Raw genomic sequence first — 21341 nt, forward strand, 5'->3', positions numbered from 1 at the left:
ATGTTTCTGTACAGTCCTACCTTTTCATTTGAACCTTTTAGATCTATTGTCCATAATTCTTCTCAGGGCCCATATATACTCCTGTGCAAAACGGATGCATACAGTATGTATTGATACAGTCGTCCTAACGCACACACATTTAATCACATACTAGCCTCCCTAGTTTATGTCTATATTGAGGTGCAGGGGGGGATCAGTCCACCACCAACAGTTTCCTCATTGCTCCGTACATTCGGATTCCTAAGCTCTAAGGCTTCGTGCAGCCGACGGATAGAAATGTAAGCAGAGTGGAGAGGCCCATTATGTATCCATATCCGTACTTCATCCTGGGCCTTCATCCTGTCAAATGTTTTTCATTTCCAGTCCAGACGATGAATGATGACCTGAACGCGTCCCTGGCCACGGCAGACGAGTTGTCCAGGGAGTTCAGCTCTCTTCTCCAGGAAGCTTCTTCCAGTCCGACCACACAGCCCACCTCTCAGGTACACACTCAAACTGTTTGTAGCCCTTGCATCTGTGTGTCTGTCTTTGACCTCTATCTTGAGGACAGCAAACCGTTGCACTCAGACGATAAAGGGTCATTTATAATTTGTTGCGCAGACAGTGTTGCACAACATAGTATAAGTGTATACTGTCTATAAGTGTGTTATAAGTATAAGCATGAGGGAAGGGGGAGTATTTACTTGTTTCCAGAGGAGGGGAAATTACTTCTCTGCATACACCCAGCAGATGGCTGCTCAGATGGCTCAGAGGAGCACACAGGGCAGAGTTGTTAGGAGTCAAGTGTCTTGTTCAGAGACACATCAACCCTTCTACTGGGCGGTCTGAGGGTCAAACCGGCGACCTTCCAATTCCCAGGTGGCCTCTCTACCCACTCAGCTACAGCCACGTCTAACAACCCAGCACAGCACAGGGTTTTCTCAGAGTTCCACTCAGGCACTAATTAAATATCTTGTCAGTACAGACAGAGATTCCCAAGTATTGTGAAACTGCCGCAGTGGCTGTGGCGTTCCTGATGTGGGCAAAATTGTGCTGACAGTCTGTACGTTTGATATAAGCCATATCTAACCAGAAAACACATATTATTACATCCCTTTATTTGGAGAACTATGTAGACTGAAATAAAATGCAATATAAGCCAGTGTTCTTGTGGTGAGTTTGGCCATCGCAGTCCTTTGGTGTCAGCCGACCGATGTATGTAAAACTTGCGGACCCTTTTCACAGCAATGTCACAAACAGGGTAAAGACAGCTGCAGCTACTTAAATCAAGAATGAGTCCTCTTGATTTAGTTATACCAAGGACAGAGCAAACACTGACAACAGCCGTTTTTCCTCTGCAGCCATATTAATATGATACAGTAGGGTCAGGTGTTGCCAATGCCACTAATTAATGATCAGTTCCATGTAGCAGTGTCTTTCCTGTGAGCCAACAAGCACATGGTAACACCTGTGTGTTTACTCTACAATTTCATGTCAAAATGGCTGCTATGAAAAAGGTCTATAGTCAATAGTATTATCAATGCTTGCTAACTGGTACACCTAAATCAAACCACTATTCATGAAGCTGTGTTTACTCTCTTAATGCTGAGGAAACATTAATGTTATCGCCCTCAAACTAGAGGCCAGTGTGTGTGTGTGTGTGTGTGTGTGTGTGTGTGTGTGTGTGTGTGTGTGTGTGTGTGTGTGTGTGTGTGTGTGTGTGGGGGGTGTGTGTGTGTGTGTGTGTGTGTGTGTGTGTGTGTGTGTGTGTGTGTGTGTGTGTGTGTGTGCGCGCGTGTATGTGTCCTATAGTGATGGGCATATCGATACTTGTATCGATATATCGATCGATTGTCTGAATATCGTTTGGTATCGATACTAAAAAAAATATATAGATACTTTTCAATGTACTTCCGGTTCCGGTTTACGGCCATTTCCGGTTCCGTTTATGGTACTTCCGTTTCCGGTTTATGGCCATTTCCGGTCCCGTTTCCGGTTCCGGTATCGGTATCGGAAAATTGGCCCCAAAAATATCGGTATCGTATCGACTTGAAGAAATGTGGTATCGGCCCATTACTATGTCCTATGCTGACCTGATCTGTGCTGCCCCCTGCAGACTATCTCTGTGGTCCCCAGAGAGAGGTCCACACCCATGGTTCTGTCCGGCACCTCCTCCCCTGCCTCTTCTCCTTCCACTGTCACCGTCAGAGACACAGCTGGTGGCAGCAGCAGCAGCCCCATCAGTAGCACCTCCTCCGCACCCTTTTCCCCCTCCTCCACCAGCCCCCGACCCATCAACAATATCATCTCCGGTGCCAAAAATAGGCCTTCGTCGCCCGTCCACAGACAGTCCACGGGGCCGCGCTCCGCCTCTTACGGTCAGATGAGCCCCAACCAGTCACCTCGAACCCAGAGGCGCTCCTCCTCTGACCACTTCTCTTACGCTCAGATGAGCCCCAACCAGTCACCTCGAACCCAGAGGCGTGACTCCCCGTCCCGATACGACCGCAGTCCGCGAGGCTCGATCACACACATGGATCCGGGGCCGTTGCTGAGTCCCAGCCTACAGGTGCCGTACGATGGCGCCAGCCACAGCGGGCGACGGTCTCCACAGCCGGACAGGAGCCCCTCTCCACGGCCCTACAGTCACGATGGCGGCAGCCACACCGGGCAGAGGTCACCGCAGCCGGGCCGTCGTCTCCGAGGCTCGCTCACCCACATGGATCCCGGGTCCATGGCGAGTCCCACCCTACAGGTGCCATACGATGGTGCCAGCCACAGCGGGCGACGGTCTCCACAGCCGGACAGGAGCCCCTCTCCGCGGCCCTACGGTCACCCCATGTCCAGCACCCTGCCACGCAATTTTGGTCCTTCCAAGCAAGCTGGTGAGTATCTGAGGGGGGGGGATAACGAACCTCTGTATGTGTTACCCTCTCCTAGTGAAACATGCTGCATGCTGTCAGGTGAAAAGCGGCTGGTGACTCCATGTGTATAGAGCGTCGCAGTTCCCGCCCACTTCCGTTTTTTTTTGGTGCCGGAAGAAAAAACTCAATGCATTTTTCCATTGACATTTCCAAAAATATTCATATCTATTAATTTAAGCCTCGAATCAAGCCATCATGAGATGACATGAATCATGACCATAGAACGTTTTTTTCTGTGATTTTTTTTTATTTTATATTTAATTATATGATATACTATATTTAATAAATACCCTTTGTTTTGCCGTTTAAAAAAAAAAAATCACAGAAAAAAACGTTCTATGGTCATGATTCATGTCATCTCATGATGGCTTGATTCGAGGCTTAAATTAATAGATATGAATATTTTTGGAAATGTCAATGGAAAAATGCATTGAGTTTTTTCTTCCGGCACCAAAAAAAACCGGAAGTGGGCGGGAACTGCGACGCTCTATTGGAGGTGTATGTGGTTGTCTACACACACCCTCCCAAGACCAAATAGCAGGGGTGTAGTGGAGGGGGGACGCGGGGGAGCGGCGCTCCCTCACTTCTCTAACTGCTGAAAAATATATTTTTTAATTTTTATGATTTTTTTATGATTTGTATTAATTTTTTAAGAAATTATTTTAATCATTTGCACATTTAAAAGCAACACATTTGTAACAACAGCATAATATTGGGTTGTGCAGGTAAGATTTTGAAAATCCTGTGGGGTTTATAAAGTAAATCTCACCTCATTTAACAAATACAGGTGAAATGATACATTAGCTACACCTAGCGAGGCACAGCGGGGCGGGGCAAGCGCGGGGGGAGGGGGGGCCCTATCGCGCTTCAGAGGTGCGCTCCCCCACTTCCAAAATTGTCAGGGACGGCGCCAGGGGGGGTCTTGGGGGGGCACAAGCACCCCCAGGGAAAAGCCTAGCCCCCCCTAAGCACCCCCTGCCACAAACCCAATTTTTAAGAAAAAATATTGATGGAATAAATAAAAAATCTTTTTTGATAATAAATCGGTAAAATCAGGCAAAAATTTGAATTAAATAATGTAACCCTAACCTAACCCTAACCCTAACCCTAAAACCGAGATAAAGTACCAAAACCCGCCCGAACCCGCACATTTTTGGACCCGAAACCGGGCCGAAACCGCAAAAAAAATCGCGCGCTGTGCGCGCGTGCATGCGTCAAGCCCCCGCTGGAAAAAAGTCAGCCCCCACATAGCCCCCCCTGCCAGAATTCTCTGGAGCCGTCACTGCGTAGTTTGCAATGACTAAATTGGAGAGAAGATACAAAGGTTGCAATAATTTACTTATAGTTCTTGAACATATCAATATTGGAGCTGATCTGTCAACTGCATTATCTTGTAGGGGTGATAGAGTGGGATTTGTTGGTATGATTGTATTGGTTGTGATTAATTGGTGTGTTATGTTGTTATTTGCTCTGTATATAAAATCGAATCAATCAATCAATCAATCAATCAATCAATCGATCAAATCTAGTCATAGTTGCAGGGTCTGTTTAGGGTTTGAAAAGCCAAATACAAATTACTCGTGATGTACCTTCAAGTGACATGGATTCCCTGCTGATTGCAGCTACACCTCTTTTTAGACATTTGTCTGCTGTGGCCTTATGTTTTATGTTGGGTAAGATTATGTCAATGAGTCACCATCTACACCGACTAAATAAGTGTATATTTCAGCGCTTTATCCCATGTTCAAGCACATTTCTGATCTTTGAAAAGAACATTTGAACTGGAGAATACTAGGACCTCCTGTACCTAACATGTAGTGGCAACAACACTATAGTATAGAATGTGGCAATCTGGGAACCCATCGTCAAATAAAAGGAAAAAACAGCGCCCTGAATCTGTTCTTGAGAAATTAAGACTGAGGTTACATAAAGAACGGTAGACATACTCTCTCTTTGTCTCTCTTTCTCTCTGTCTGTCTGTCTGTCTGTCTGTCTGTCTGTCTGTCTGTCTGTCTGTCTGTCTGTCTGTCTGTCTGTCTGTCTGTCTGTCTGTCTGTCTGTCTGTCTGTCTGTCTGTCTGTCTGTCTGTCTGTCTGTCTGTCTGTCTGTCTGTCTGTCTGTCTGTCTGTCTGTCTGTCTGTCCTCTCTCTCTCTCTCTCTCTCTCTCTCTCTCTCTCTCTCTCTCTCTCTCTCTCTCTCTCTCTCAGACGACAGCATGCAGAGGCAAAAGAGTTCTGGAAAGTGGAATGAGACAGATCTGGACGCGTCTTACGAGAGGAAAGCTCACCACACCTACAACAGTGAGTTCTCAGAGGCTCTCCCCATCCATCCTGCCCATTGTGCCTTAACCTTTCACTTTAAACTTTCTACTGTGTAGCTCGTTGGAATTAGTCCAGGACAAACAATTCTCCTCAAACTGGAAATAGCCAGAGGAACCTTCAGGCCTCTGTGACCGGTGACTGTGTCCCGCAGTGTGGGTGACTGTCTGTCCTTCCTGTTACAGAGACGGATTGGCTGAGGCCGTTGGTGCCAAACAGTAACTGGAAGGAGTCCAATCTAGATGGTCCTCCCCCGGGCCCGAGTCCCAAAAAGGTGTGTGTGTGTGTGTGTGTGTGTGTGTGTGTGTGTGTGTGTGTGTGTGTGTGTGTGTGTGTGTGTGTGCGCGCGCACACACACACACACACACACACACACACACACACACACACACACACACACACGTGTGATCTGGTGCATGCTTCTGTTCCCATGCATGCTTAGACCTGAACCCAACAAGACTAAGTATGAAAATATGTAAGGAGAAGCAGCTGCTCCTGATCATGACTGCTCATCACTTCTTCTCGTATGCATTCACCACCACGAACGTTGTCTAATGCACTAGTTCTCAACGTGACTAAATGATTGATGGTTAGGATTGGAACCAGTTGGATCCGAGAGCATCTATCAGAGTTAAGTTATCTATAAAGATAATAATAATGATAATGATGTGAGAATCCACACTGATGTTATCTTAAAGGGTCTACACCATGAAAATCACTTTTTTCTTGTTTTTTGTATTTTTTGGGGTCCCCAGTGTCTCTTGTACCCCAAAAAATGTTTTTATTTTTAATTCAGTCATTCCTTCTCATTTCATGGATTTCCAGAAATGTTTATGAGGTCACAAACATTATTGATGGCAAACCCAATGTTAAATGAAAAGTGCCCGAATCGCTCCGAAACTTTTTCTACCCCCCCTAAGTGGGGGTCTACGAACAAATACTTCGGGCTCTGATTTTGGCTCCGCCCCCCGGAAGTGGGTGAAACAGGCACCTCAAACACTTGGTGGAATTGTTCAAAAATGTTCAAAGTGTTTTTTTTTCGATTTTGTATTTTTCTTAGGTGCTTCTTTTTATGCAGAATTTTTCCATTTTTTAAATTTTTTTAAATATTTTTTTAAAATATATTTCTTTATTAACAGACACAATTGACTTGGGATGAGTATATCTGAGTGATGATTTAGGCTCAAACTTTTGAAAAAGGTTTGAGGGACATACACCATATGATATTAAATATAAATAAAAAATTTATGACAGTGACACCCTTCGTTCATCTAACGGCTGTGCAACGATATCACGATATCACTGGTCTAATGTTTATTAATAGAATATTTTGTTCCAGTTGTTATGTTTTGTCCTGAACGTTGTCCTCCGTCGTCTGCAGGACTCTTTGTCTCGCTCCCAACATCAGCCGTCCCACGCGTCTCTGCCCCGCAACGCACGGATCTCCGTCCCCCCCGACGTCTCCTCGCCCGTCCACTCGCCCTACCACCCTCAGCCCATCATTTCCCGCATCTCCATCCCGCCCGCCTCCGCCCAGCCGCGACAGCGCAAGCCCATCCCTCTCTCCGTCATCATGCGTCTCCAGAACCCAACCTGGGACCCATACGCGTACCATCCGAGGGCCCCGGGAATGGAGGATGTCTTCCCGTACCAGGGTGCCATGCCTATGCCCATGCCCATGCCCATGCCCATGCCCATGCCTATGCCGCGAGACTTCTTCCACCAGCCCATGCATCCTCCCTCACAGCCCCACCCTCATGAGATGATGCAGCCGGCGTACTACAATGAAGGTACGTACAGATGGATGCCACGCGTCCACACGCGAGCGCCAACAATACGCAGGAATCTGCAGGCCCACAGTGCATGTGTGGATGATGTTGTGATAAAAGAGCAGTAGACAACATTCAACCACTAGATGTTGCACTTTTACAACACCCGTAGCATAAGGTTAGCTATTTCCCCATCACGTCTATATGAGGCAGCAATCATCTTTTGCAACATTGTAACACAAAGGCTGCATTCCAATAATATGTTTTGGGTAAAAAGTACCGTACCCACATGCACACAAGACTAACAGCACCGTCAGCTTACAGACGTAAAGAAAACAGACGTTTACGGACCGTCAAAATCGTATAATAAAAGTCATGTCACCATGACTCAGCCATAACCATATAAGGCGTTCCCAATGCAGCTACGCCCAAATATGGAGTGTGTTGTCTAACTTCAATGTGTCATGGCATCAAGCGCGAACAAATCAGTCAGCTCCACATATGGGCCCAGGCCCATCAGGGTTCTCCATACATGGCCATAAAAGAGACAAGGACTGACAGATACAGAGATCTCCATAAAGGCATATCAGCCGGAGAGGCGGTGTGACGTATATGCAGGTGTGAGGGCGTAGTAGCGGCCTGAACTCTAGATGTACGGGCCGAACCTCTAGTGATTACAATTATCATAATTTATGGGGGAAAAGCAATACATTTATTTCACACCTTCATAAAACCTCTGTGGATGTACTAGTTTATTTTTATGATTCATTTTCATAAGAAATGTATTTATACATGTATATCCTTTCAGTCATTGGTTGTAGATCTGCTATTTTTTTTAAATCCCTGGCACAAAATATTTTTTAGATGGGGGGGGGGGGGGGGGGTCCGCAGTCAAATACATATCATTTTGGGGGTCCTTGTCTCTTGACATGAAAAAGTTTGAGAACCACTGCTTTAAGTTATGTGGTGCTTATAAATACATGTAACGTGAAGTCACCAGCTGGTGGGATGTATCCAGGACCTGAGCAAGGCTTGTCTGATCCTGTTTCCTTGCTTTCTTTCTGCCGTCATGGATTACTACCGTACCTGTAGAATAAATGACACTGTAACGCTGCTGCTTTGATTAAACCAGTTTTACCTCAACCGCCAACTAAAAAAAAGTGATGGTGCAAGCATGACACCATCACTTTTTTGAGTTGGCTAATTCAGTTGCCATTACACCTAATTCAGTTGCCAGTCATCTACAGCCAGTTACCAGTGGGTTAATGTAGCGTCACAATCATTTTAACCACTTTAACCATATTTTGGCAATTAAAAAAAAATCCACTGATCTACAGCAGTGGTTCTCAACCTTTTCAGGCCGTGACTTCCCAAAAAAATCATATGTTTTTAACTGGAGAGACCCCCCACCCTGACTAGCACTTTGTTGTATTGTGAAAATAGCAGATCTACACGCTTGAGCTTGTAGATCTGCTATTTTCACAATTTTCAAATTTTTCTTATTTGACAATTTGGCCAATGTTTGACCAGTTTTTATAGTACAGTTTGTTGATTACTTTTGACGCAGTAATGGTCTTTTTTCTTTTCTTTTCATTAAGTATTAAAAAGGTCTTAAAAAAAGAAAATCATGTGGGGGGCCCGACCCACAGGTTGAGAACCACTGATACAGTACACATGTGACATTCAAGCTGTTTGCGAAGATGAAATATGTAAGGAACTTTGTGTATTTATGAAAAATATGTTGCTGTTTTGCATTTGCAGGGGTTAAAGCGACATTGGTAACCTATCATATAGCGTAATGCCTGATGACGTGACAGCCCACCCACCTTTAAATATGCATATTTCCCAAGTTCCTTTGCATAGTGAGATTTAAAATATAAAAAACAATATGTTTGTATGAATTACATCACCAGAATCTACGGTTTTGATTTCACAACTCATTCTGAAGCGGGGACAAACCTGTGATGTGATACATACCGTACGCTCAGAAGGCAGTTATATTTTAAAGCATGATGCCCGTGTTGCAACATGTTAGCAGCATCTGCTCATTTTATGGTGCTACGCTGGCAGCTATTATAATAAACTTTATTTGTGTAGCGGTCACTATTGATTTATTCATCCCTAGGGTGACATATTGAGAAGATTTTCCACATTTTGATTGGCTCTAGTTTTCAACAGTCAGCACTGTTTCCCAAACAGTGGGTCGGGAACCATCTTTGGGTCGTGGACCAATTTTTATGGGTCGCGAGTAAATATCTCCTTTTTTTCCGTTTCTAAAAATATATATATATTGTTTCAAAAATATTTTAAAAAGTTGAAACTAAATAAATAGCTTTTGCTCATCATTATCATCAATTAAAAACAATCCCAACATTTTTCAAAAGTATTTCATGAATAAAATTAAAAAATCTAATAATTTCCATAAATAAAAGGTTTAAGAAGTGGTGAAAATAGCAGATCTACAAGCTATTTTCACTAGTTTGGGTCCTGGGCAAACGTCTAATTTCTCTTTTGGGTCTTAAAGGAGGAGTTCACCCAAAAAATTACTTATTTTATATCAATTGCACGCCCCATGAAGCCTTGAATTCATGGATTTATTTTTGTTTTTGTCGCATTCCTAAGCCAACAATTTGATGACCGTGTGTATTTCCGGTAGGAGACACAAAGAATCTACTTTGTGTCTCCTACCGGATACATTAGTCGGTAGGAGACGGGAATCAAATTATCAGCTTAGGAATGCAACAAAAACAAAAACAAATCCATGAATTCAAGGCTTCATGGGGTGTGCAATTGATAGAAAATAAGTAATTTTTCGGGTGAACTACTCCTTTAAGCTAAAACGTTTTGGAACCACTGTGCTAGAGGACAGTTTACTCTTTTATTCTTTTATCCAATCGCTGTCATCACAGCACTGTGTGTGATGTCACTCAAACTGTGCACACTGGGTCAAGTGTTAACCTGTCACCGTCTTTACTCCCTGCTACGCCCAACAGGGAAGGTTCTGAGTCACCACAGAGTCACAGGGCCCTTTTATTACACCTGATGCTAAAGGGCGCTAGCAATTATCATTGCTAATTTACAACCAACACAGTCATTTTCACACTCAGTGCCCACATTGCAAAATTACCAAATGTACTTATTGGTCCTCTGTGCGCTGATGGGCGTTGTAGGTCTTAAAATGAGGTGTGATCTGTCTGACACATTGCTATCTTTGTGTCAGTGACAAAAGCGATTGCACCTTAGACCAGCCCTAAGCTGGTCTGTGGTCTTATATCCAGCGCAGTGACAGATTAAGTATTTCCTAAGTCATTTCCTACATGTGCACTGTTTGTTTTACACTTACCGTAGTTAGCCTAGATCAGTGTTTCCCAAACAGTGGGTCTGGAGTCTGGACCCATTTGTGGGTCACGGTCGCGGACCAATTTTATTTTTTCTTTCTAAATTATTATTTCAAAGGATTTTCAAAAGAAACTTTTCAGAAATAAACAAGAATTTGATCAATTAAAAAACAAACAAAATAAAAAATCTAATATGTTTTTCTTTTTTTAGAAGTAGTGAAAATAGCCGACACGTTGTGACCTTGTAGACCTGCTATTTTCACTAGTTTGGGTCACAGGGAGACTTCTCTTTTGAGAATTTCTCTTTTGGGTCTCGAGCTAAAAAGTTTGGGAACCCCTGCCGAGATAAGGCATGTACACATCTAATGCTGTTTACGACGTGTGTGGTTTGCAGTGCTGAACCCTGGGGACGTGGACGCAGAGATAGAGAGGCTTGACTTCGTCCCGGTGGCTCCTGAGATGCCCAGGGCGTCAGACAAGGCGGGCGGGGAGGCGGAGCGGGCCGTGGCCCCGGCTCCTCCGCGGCCCCTGAGCCCCACGCGGCTGCAGCCCGTAGTGGCCCCCGAGACCCAGAGCCAAGACCTCCCCGACCTGGAGGAGCTGCTCCGCGTCCGGGCGGAGATCCCGCGGGCGCTGAAGAGACGAGGGTCCGTCCAGGGCCCCCCGGCCAGCCAGACAGACCCCGGCGGCCAGTCCGTGCCCCTGAAGAAGGCCTCGCACTACGAGCCCAACCAGTACAAGCACCTCATCAACAAGCTGTTTCGCAGGAAAGGCCCCCACCACAAGAAGGAGCATGGCCAAGAGAGCAGCAGCTCATCAGAGGAAGAGGAGAGTCCCGCACATCCGCCCCCAGCTCTCCCAGCCCCGCTAACATCCACACCAGTCCTACAAGACCACAGGGTAAGACGTACAAAAGCATGTGTGGGCATTGCAAGACATATATAATTGAGAATCCTTTAACTGAGTGTCGTGTCCTCGTGCCTTAGGCTAGCTACTTTCACGTGACAAATAAGTATAAATATACTCACACCCTATATACTGGACCTTTTTTGATTGATTGAATATTTTATTAGGCAAAAAATGTAAAACAGCACAGTTACATTTAAAATACTTTGTCTAACAGGTCCGTTCATAAAAGTCCTTGCGGACTTGTTTCCAATGAGGGCCTTGGTATTCAATTCATAGGACTTCGTTGAAAGGCGTCCCCCGGGGCTCTACCCCTAGGCCTGCTCCTTTTTTCCCCTCTCTATACCAAATCTTTTCAGTAACAACGCGTCGTGATGCGACGTGTTGTGAGCTTGTAGATCGGCTATTTTCAAATAGCCAAAGTTTAAATAGGGCTTAAGTGGTTAATGTATGTTTTGTAACAATTCAAATCTACAAAGTAACTAGCAACTAAAGTTTTCAAATAATTGTAGTGGAGTAAAAGTACAATATTTGCCTCTGAGATGTTGTGGAGTAGAAGTATTGAAAATTGGAAATACTCAAGTAAAGTAAAAGTACCTCAAAATTGTACTCAAGTACATCACTTGAGTAAATGTAATTAGTTACTTTTTCCACCACTGCTAATGGTCCAGTGTTGTGTGTGTTCTCCCTCAGAATTATCATTCCATCCTGCGGCGGACCTCTCGAGAGCATAGAGGCACTGGGAGACGGGCTCGCCTCAGCCCCCTGGTCCTGCTGCTGGACGGGTCCCTGGTGGGAGAGCTGGACACAGTGAAGAGGGCTGTGCAGGAGGTACAGTGTGCACGATGCAAGTTCCATGACCCTAGATATACCAGTGGTTTTCAACCTTTTTCATGCCAAGGACCCCTAAATTGATGGCCGCGGACCCCCATCTCAAAATCTTTTGTGCCCGGGACCCCCGGAAGCAAAGATTTGAGTTCAAAATGTTCACCTTTTTTAAAAAAAGTATATAAAGTTTTGCGCATTTTCAAGATAAAAAAATAAAACAGCAGATCTACAAGCTCATAGTACACTCGGTGCCGCTCTATGAGCTTGTAGATCTGCTATTTTTGAATAGCCAAAATATAAAATATGGATTAAGTGGTCAAAATAATTGTGATGCTATGTTAACTACTTTTGCTGGGGACCCCCTGGAACCCCCTCGAGGACCAGTGGTGGTCCCCGGACCACTGGTTGAGAACCACTGCTATATACGTTTGGAGAGAATATGACAGACATAGAGATTGCAATGCAGTGTGTTATGAAAGAATAGACTTTCTTGGGACACAAACTAGTGTGGGTGGAGGGCTTGCCTTCATGTAGCAATGTTGTTGTACTGCAACACACCATGCTGTCACACTGAAACACACCAGTACCCCACCTAAAAACATCCCAGGAGAAACACTGGTGCACGTGCAATGCATAAATGTATACTGTACAATGTACAGTATATTTATGCACGTGCACCAATATACAGTGTACATGTACAGTTATACATGTACATTGTACATGTACAGTGTACACGTATACCTGTTCATGCATCAGTGTTTCATGCAAATTTTTTCACCAGCTGCCGGTTGTTTTGTAGTTGCGGTGTGACTGGAAACCATTAATTTTAAAGGAGGCTTGCATTGCACGAGATGCACGCTTTCAGCGGGTGATTTATAGATATGTTCAGGGACTCACCCAGAACAAGTTAAATCTTTTCTTTTCAACACAACCATAAGTTTACATGATTTCAACAGTGTGCCTTGGCCTTAGCTGGCATGGCCAGACTAATATCATCATCTGGTTTCCACGCTACCTTTGCCTTACCTAAATTAAATGTACAGTAAATGAAAAAAAAAAAGAGGCCACTGTGGTACTCCCTATTTTATGAAGTGAAATACACTTATGTATTATTTATTTTTCTGCTGCACTACCTCTTCAGACTCCACCTCACCCTCACCCTCTTTCCTTGTATCTCATCTTGTCACATTTTTGGCTAGATACTGGTTATACTATGCAGACCTATATGTTGGTTACTTGTTCACAAATGTTAAGCTATTTTGATTATTAATTCTCTTTTTTGCCTCACACATGTGAAGCATGTTGTTTAGGAAGATTCTAGGTTTGATGTTTACCTGGTATCCTACTTACTTTGTTGCACTTAATTGTTTTCTGTGCACTATATTTGGTTAAAGAGCTGGTGCCATGTTTTTGCACTTTTACTGTTTTTCATGTGTCTATGAGGTTGATAGAACTTCATTAAGCCCCCCGGTGGTGTTTTTATGGTGTTTTATGTCTTCTCTGACTATTTGGAGTTTCTTCCTGGAGGCTGAAACCTTGAGGGTCAAACGTGCCAATATAGAAACAGCGCTTTAGTGACATCACAAAGCCATACCCTCCCCCTCATTATCATAACACAACAGGTGTGGGCATGAGGAGGAGGAGGGACTAGGACAGGTGGGTGGTGCTAAGGTGGTGGAGGAGGTGCTAAGGTGAGAACCAGGTATACTTAATGAACTGGTGGGTGTGTCTACATAAAAACTACATTTTAACACTTACTGTACACTTTCTTTTTGTTGAAAAAAATCCTTACATAATAATAATACCTTATGATCAGGTTTTAGGGTTGAAAAATATCATGGCACTCCATCTTTAATAAAATGTATTCTGAGCTCACACAAAAGTCGCTCTGGTTAAGTGCCTAAATGTAAACATATTACCTCAATTGCGTATATTATAAGCTTCAGCGTTCAGCATGATAAAAGGACAGTGGATTCATACGTTGTACCGTATGCTTTCCACAGATGAGCGATCCCAGCCAGCCCAATGACGAGGGCATCACCGCCCTCCACAACGCCATCTGTGGGGGGCACTACAATGTCGTGGACTTCCTGGTTCGTATCGGAGCCAACGTCAGCACCCCAGACAGCCACGGCTGGTAAACACCTTCTCCTTTCACCTCCGTTTACATTCCACTGAGCGGTGGAGGAGAAGTGCTGTTCTGCTACTTTGCATTTGATAACATTGTGATCCATTCTGGTGAGCCTTTTTAATTGGAAGTAGATGAGTCAGTCGAGGATACCGTTGTCTCATTGGCCGGATGTCACTAAACCAGTGGTTTCGCTACTTTGTGTAACATTGTGATCCATTCTAGTGTGTCTTTTTAATTGGAAGCAGATGAGTCAGTCCAGGATGCCTTTGGGTCATTGGGTGGATATCACTTGGGGTACGGGGACCCCCAGGGGTCCTTGAGGGGTTTCCAGGGGGTCCCCAGCTAAATGATTGAATGAAATGGACCCTCAAGGAACTATAGGCAAGGCAAGGCCCTTTCCAAAAAATCGCGATATGACGGCCTGGAGTATCGATACAGTATCGCGGAATAAAATATCGCAATATATCGCGAAATCGATAATATTGCCCATCCCTAATCACCGGCACGTTCTCCAGGTTCTATTGGGTGAATGCTGCCACTCCCCTGTCATTGGGCATGGTCCTCTTACGATAATCCTCCGATTCTACTCTTTGAGGTTTGTAATCAGGATTCCTCGTGACTTTGCTGGCTACACTGCACTGGCTGCCAGTAACTTTTAGAATAGATTTTAAGATTTTATTGTTAACTTTTAAAGCTTGGCACCACAATACCTAGCTGACCTGCTAGAACCCCATGTGCCTGTCCGCCGCCTAAGGTCCTCTGATTCGGCACTACTAGTAGTTCCTAAGTCTAGGCATGGTGACCAAGGGTGATCGGGCCTTTGCCGTCAGGGCAAAGACTCTGGAACAGCCTCCCATTGGACCTCTGGGTTGCTAGTTCCATTACGATTTAAGACCCATTTCTATAGAAAGGCCTTCTTAACCTCCTAACCTCCTGCAGTTTTCTGGGAGTTTGTTCCAGATATGTGGTGCATAAAAGCTAAATGCTGCCGTAACTCAGAGAGTGTACAAATGGAACCAAATGGACCCTTACGGGCCTCTCAGAGTTTACCCATTTAGACCTGGAACCCCTATACGTTACTATACCTTTGAATCCAGGAACCCCTTTTGGGGTAGTTGTTGCTATGTACAGTATATAACATACATTTTTGTAATTTTTAAATAAATATTTGAAGTTTCTCCGAAAACTTAGGTCAGGATTTAGAAGGCGTTTTTAGAATCGGCCTCAGGTCTAAATGGGTTAAATTATATTATAGTGTAGGTTAGAGTACCAGATGGGGATCCGTGGAATAATGAATATCAATCTGTGGGTCCTTGAAATTAAAAATGTTGAGATTCACTGGTCTACCCCCATCAAGGGGAAACGCATAGTGCAGCATGTCATGTTGATTTCCATGACACCAAAGTTGTCATAGAAATAAGTGCATTGAATGTCTGGTGTCCCCCTCCTCCCTCCTGCTTTTCTAGGACCCCCCTGCACTGTGCAGCCTCCTGTAACGACCGTATACTGTGCGAGTTCCTGGTGAGGAACGGTGCTGCGGTCATGGCCATGACAGAGAGCGACGGAGCCACCGCCTCCCAGAAGTGCGACCCCTACGCCGTGGGCTACGAGGAATGTGTCAACTTCTTGACGGGTGGGGAGATCAAGCTCAAACTCTCGCGCACACACACACACACACACACACACACACACACACACACACACACACACACACACACACACACACACACACACACACACACACACACACACACACACACACACACACACACACACACACACACACCATTAGCCATTAGCCTGGAAACCAGACAAATCTACCAGAGCTAAATCATAGCTCTAAGTGATATAGTCTGGCCAACCATGCCAGGCTACGTCACCATATCCTGGCGGGAACGTCAAATTGTAATTGGCTAGTTGGTTGTCTCTACTGTATGGTCAAACCACCATGTGTGGGTAGTTGCGAACGCAGCGGAAGGAGGCGCGCCAAAGGCGCGCCTCCGCGCAAGTGGAGCTTACTATGAAACCGTGCTCGGGTTGTGTGTCTCTCTCTCTGCGTCTCTGTGTTCATGCTCTCATTGGCTCATGTGGCCCATGTGACTCACATGCGTGCACTGCCTGTAAGCAGCCTCCAGAGTGCGCCAGAATGCAGGAATTTAGACAATGCACACCAGCCTGCCACACACACACACACACACACACACACACAATGTTCTCTCCACATCACGGTGAAATAACACGGATTACAAGTCCGTAAATACACAATATTTTCGAGCTGCGTTCGCTTCCAGCGTTCGCGCGTCTTACTTGTGGTATGTGTAATGTGTAGGGTATTAGGCGGGTTAACATGCATGTATGGCTGACTGACGGACTGACGGACTAATGGACTGACGGACTGGGTTGAATTACCCATCTGCAAGCAAGCACAAGTTCAGAGAACAGAAGTGACTCCAAGGCAGAGTCACACGTAGTTCTGAACTGCATTAAACACACACAGAGAAGGTATACATGCACAAACCATTGCATCTATAAGCTCACAATGCTTATTAAATTGACATTTTTAAATTGTTGCACTGTGTACTTTGTAAAAATGCCAATACAAATGTTCAATTCAATTCAAAACGCGATGCGACGCGTTGTGAGCTATTTTAGCCGTGCGACACCATAGTAAGACAAAGTATAAAACGGGGCATAACAGGGATTAACAGTGTTTAAGTATGAGTTATAAGATAAGGCACAGATACTGGGACGTGAGCCAAGCCACAGGCATATTACCGTACAACAGATTGGATCATGCTATATGTTACCTTTGTGTGAAATTAGGTGTGGAGGAGGCGATGGGCGTAGAGAACAGTGGTGTGCTGTACGCTCTGTGGAGCTACCCGGCCCAGGCTCCAGATGAACTGAGCTTCAAGGAGGGAGACATGGTGACCATCCTCCAGAAGCCCGAGGGGGTGCACTGGTGGTGGGCGTCGCTCTGCGGCCGAGAGGGCTTCGTCCCTAACAACTACTTTGGGGTAAGATGTTGGAAGAAATAGCATAGTGATGTGATGTGATGATATGATTTGATATCATAATGTTGAATATTCATGTTATCAAGAATGGATGGAACATTTCACACTCACGATAATGACCATGTCTTTCTTTCTTTCATTCTGTCTTTCTTTCTTTCTTACAGCTTTTCCCAAAGGTTCGACCTAAATCGCTCTGCTAAGTGTCCTTTAAAGAAATCAATGCAGCAGAAGACAATCAGACGTTTTCGGGGGACCAACGTTCAGTTTTTTTCCCCCCTCAACACCGCGGGGGTCTCCTCCCTGCCTGGCCATAGCATCCGACTTGACCTAATTAGGCCTAGGCTTTACAGCTCATTGTTTTAATGGGACGGGATCCAATTAAATGTGTCTGTATAAACTATGAAAAAGACTGTGCTGTAGGGAGGGGGGACCTTAAGAACAGCCATTAGTTTGATTAAATCTGGGAGAGAAGCCATGTTGAAGGAGACACTTCTGTCAGTATTCATTGCGGTTGGTTGTTTTGACAAAAGGATTTAGGGATTACAAGATATCCATTGTTTATTCACACTATTGGATATTTCTTGCTAGGCAAGTTGGACCAGATCTAGTGAGATGAAAGGTGCTGGAACATTGAATCTCTCCATTCGTACAGTTGTGTCTCACTCCCTTGATTACAGTGATGGTAAATACTATGTGGAAGTTGGAATTCCTTCCCCGCATGACATATTCACGAGGGACATCTTGTGAAGATCTGTATGTTACTCGTAACAATGAAACTAAAAGCCACTTTTTTATTGTAATTCCTCACAGTTGGAGAATGAGTGTGTTGGAATGCAACATTTAACTTTTTTCACAGACACGAAGTTGTTTATGGACTGCTCTAGCCTCTGCTGCAACTAACCTTTAACCCCTGCCTAGGGAATAAGCGATTACTGTACCAAGCTATTCAATAAAATTGATAAAGCAAGATTTTGTGGTCTGCTTCTAATGTGTGGTTTCCACTTCTGTGCTTGTTTTTACCACCCTTGACCAGTAGGTGTCAGTGCATAGTCAAATATGGCTTCAACACCAAACAATCTCAATTACTTTGAGCCCAATATGAAAAACAATTTGTTCTACTAGGCTGCTATTTCATGCCATTTCTAAATATTATGTTCTTTGTATTATTGTTCAAATCTCTTTATTGTCTAAGAAATGTATGATTTAGTAGAACATAGACTGAATATAATGAAAATAAAGCAGACACAATATAATATAATGAAAATAAAGCTAAAGAAAGTGTAAATGAAAGTATACATTTCGCCTAGTAATTGCTCATTTGGCTCTTTACTTTGCCTTATTCTCTAATCAGAGATCAGAGATATTTCAATTAAATGTATTTAAAATACATATTTAATTACTTTTGAGTATTGTAGGCCTATTTGTAATTCGTATTTTGTAACAAGATATTTAAAGAAATTGTATTTTGTGTATTTAAAATACTGATGCTCCACATCTCTCCAGCTCTTTAGGCTAGTATTAGAAAATACATTTCAGGTGGGACAGGTGGGATTTCGTCCATTTAGAAGAGAGAATCTATTTATCAGCTTCAGTTTTATAGTGTTCCAGTTCTATTCATCCTTTATCCTGTTTGAGTTCTCTCTTCTGATTGGATAAAATTTGTATCCCCACCTCAAAATGTATTTTATGTTTATAATCTACAATAATAATCTGAAATCCGCCATCCCGCAATCCCTCCATTTGGAATCGATCCACACCGTTCCCTTGTGAATTCATAATCTCAGCCTCACCGTGCCTCCAGGCTATGTGTCTGCCAGACTGTGGAGTGCAAATAGACAGTCAGACGCAAGTTGTCTGATGTATGGGATCTACACTATGCCAATTCACTCCTCCCTTCAGCTAACACCATGCACATATTGATGATCTGTAAATGTAATAATATTTGTTTTTAAAGCTAAAAACCTTTTAATTACACAATATTGTTGAGGTGAAGTAGTGGTCTAATTGGTCTACTCTAGTTGATAAAGATTGGCCATACATGGAGCTGCATGGAGCACATGCCCCCACTCACATCAGGGCTGCAGTGGACAGTGAGCAGCTACAGTTTCCACTGGGTTCACATCATCGAGAACCTGAGCTGGTCACATCATGTGGGCACCGTTGTTAAGGTGGCAAGACATTTTACACCCAAACGGTAGCAGAGTGATGATTGTGCCATGCTGGCTTTCTGAATCACCATCAACAAAGGCCAAGTGCAAGAGAATGAACGAGGCATCTACCTACTTCATGGCCAGCTCTACACTGCCTTCTCCCGTGGAAAGAGAACTACCAGCGTGAACGTTTCTATTGTGGGCAATGAGAAGGGAATAACTGACAACATTGTTTATAACGAGCTGCTTTAGATGTCATGTCTGTAAGGGAATTCATACATTTTTAATAACATTCTGGATTCATATCAAATTATCTAATGAGTTATGCCTTATAGAAATAGAAAATACATGCTGCTACATGTATGCAATATACATGACCAATAAATATTGATTACACTCGAAGATGATGCGGGACAGCTGGGGGGTGGGCCGGCAGTGCCAGGTGTACAGGTGGTGGGAGGGGGCAAATGCCCGAATGATCCTTTTTTTCTAGTTGAAGGAAGCAGGGAAAGCAGGATGCAGAAAGGAAGGCAGAATAGAGGGGGGGGGGGTGAATTCACAGACCATACTGGAGCATTTTGAAACTCATGTACAAATAATAGAGTGAAATAAAATGAACTCCTGACAGGAAGAACACATAGTTTGAATAATCTGAGGCCCACTGACATCCATTATATTAACAATGTGTGGGAAAACAAGACTGCCATGACTTCCATGGGGATCTTGGACGACATCTGACGTCTATGATGTCAGTTATCTACGACGTAAGTACTATGACATCAGTCATCGGGTTATTTAGCAAGGTTCTAGCCCATTCCCACCTGTCAGCCGTATCATTATACTTCTGAGGTGTGTGCAAACTGCAAAGATATTCAAGCATAGGAATCAACAGGGATTTCAAAGGACTCGTATAGGCCTATAGGGGAAACACCGACTTCAGTAAAGCAAGCTGCAAGAAGATGGGGTGTTTGAAATTCCTCTTTAAAAGCATGATGTTTGCTTTTAATGGCATCATCTTTCTGGCAGGTGCTGCCCCCCTGTTCCTGGGTATCTGGATGAGGCTGTCTCCATCCCTGAACCTGGGCATTCTCGATCAAATCGAGGATGCACCGGAAGAGCTCAAGCAGCTCCTGAATCTGAGTTACCTACTGATGGCTGTGGGAGCGGTCCTGCTCATTATTGGTTTCCTGGGCTGTTGTGTTGCGATCAAATTAAGCAAGGGTATTCTGCTCCTGTTCTTTGTCTCAGTGTTGATGGCATTCATAGCGATGATAACCGGAGCAGGGGTAATCCTGGGTTTCAATCCAATGACGGAGGAGTTGATGAACCAGGTGGGCACCAAAGCAGTGGAAAACATTAAAACATACTATGGGGCCAAGTTAGAAGTCACACAGCTTTGGAGTGGGACTATGGACAGGCTAGGTTGCTGTGGAGTCTACAACTACACAGACTTCATTGGTTCTCCATATTACAACAGCAACCTGGAAACCTTCCCATCTCAGTGTTGCCCAAGTGTGTCAGATGTTGATCAGGTGTGTGACTCAGACATGGCTTACAATGCATCCAACACCATAAATGGCTGCCTCCTGAGGACCAAAGAACTGTTTGAAAACAACATAAAGAATTCTGCGTTAATGGTCCTGGGCATTGGAGTTCTGGAGGTGTGTGCCATGGCTGTCTCCATGACCCTCTATTGCAAAATAAAATAAAAGACACTGGAGAAGAATGGTAATTCTTTGGAAGCATGTACTGTATGCAGGTAGTCTAGGCTACGTGACTGCCTGAGGGGGACTCTTATTATGAAGAGAATTATCGTTAGGCTATATTGGATCCATAGGCCAAAACGATACATTCAGATAAACATAAGAAAAACGGTCACCCACGATAGCCGAATGGTTAGGGTGCGTACCACATAGGCTCTAATGCCTGACAGCTAGTTCCGGTTTGAGGGCAGACTGCTGTTTGCTGTGTGTCCCTCCCCTGG

General features: G+C 44.2%; 2 protein-coding genes across 5 annotated transcripts in view; both read left to right on the top strand.

The window, feature by feature from the left end:
• Positions 1 to 18174, top strand: part of ppp1r13l (protein phosphatase 1, regulatory subunit 13 like) — a 30666-nt gene extending 12492 nt beyond the window's left edge. For 3 of the 4 annotated variants that reach the window (XM_080428479.1, XM_080428480.1, XM_080428481.1), the window contains exons 3-13: positions 364 to 482; positions 2096 to 2864; positions 5111 to 5203; positions 5407 to 5495; positions 6603 to 7011; positions 10723 to 11228; positions 11928 to 12065; positions 14066 to 14199; positions 15660 to 15826; positions 17017 to 17210; positions 17372 to 18174. In XM_080428479.1, the coding sequence (XP_080284605.1) occupies positions 364 to 482; positions 2096 to 2864; positions 5111 to 5203; positions 5407 to 5495; positions 6603 to 7011; positions 10723 to 11228; positions 11928 to 12065; positions 14066 to 14199; positions 15660 to 15826; positions 17017 to 17210; positions 17372 to 17407 (2654 nt within the window). In that variant the 3' untranslated portion in view covers positions 17408 to 18174. The remainder of the gene's footprint in view (positions 1 to 363; positions 483 to 2095; positions 2865 to 5110; positions 5204 to 5406; positions 5496 to 6602; positions 7012 to 10722; positions 11229 to 11927; positions 12066 to 14065; positions 14200 to 15659; positions 15827 to 17016; positions 17211 to 17371) is intronic. The other variant, XM_080428482.1, reaches the window with a different exon arrangement.
• A 2142-nt stretch (positions 18175 to 20316) lies between these two features.
• Positions 20317 to 21066, top strand: LOC308085413 (tetraspanin-1-like; the record flags this gene model as incomplete). The annotated part of the gene is made up of 1 exon (XM_080428564.1): positions 20317 to 21066. One exon carries the CDS (start codon positions 20317 to 20319, stop codon positions 21064 to 21066), a length of 750 nt encoding a protein of 249 aa, XP_080284690.1.
• Between the last annotated feature and the right edge of the window lie 275 nt (positions 21067 to 21341).

This window comes from Gymnoscopelus braueri, assembly GCF_963280865.1.
Source record: "Gymnoscopelus braueri genome assembly, chromosome: 5".
NCBI lineage: Eukaryota > Metazoa > Chordata > Actinopteri > Myctophiformes > Myctophidae > Gymnoscopelus > Gymnoscopelus braueri.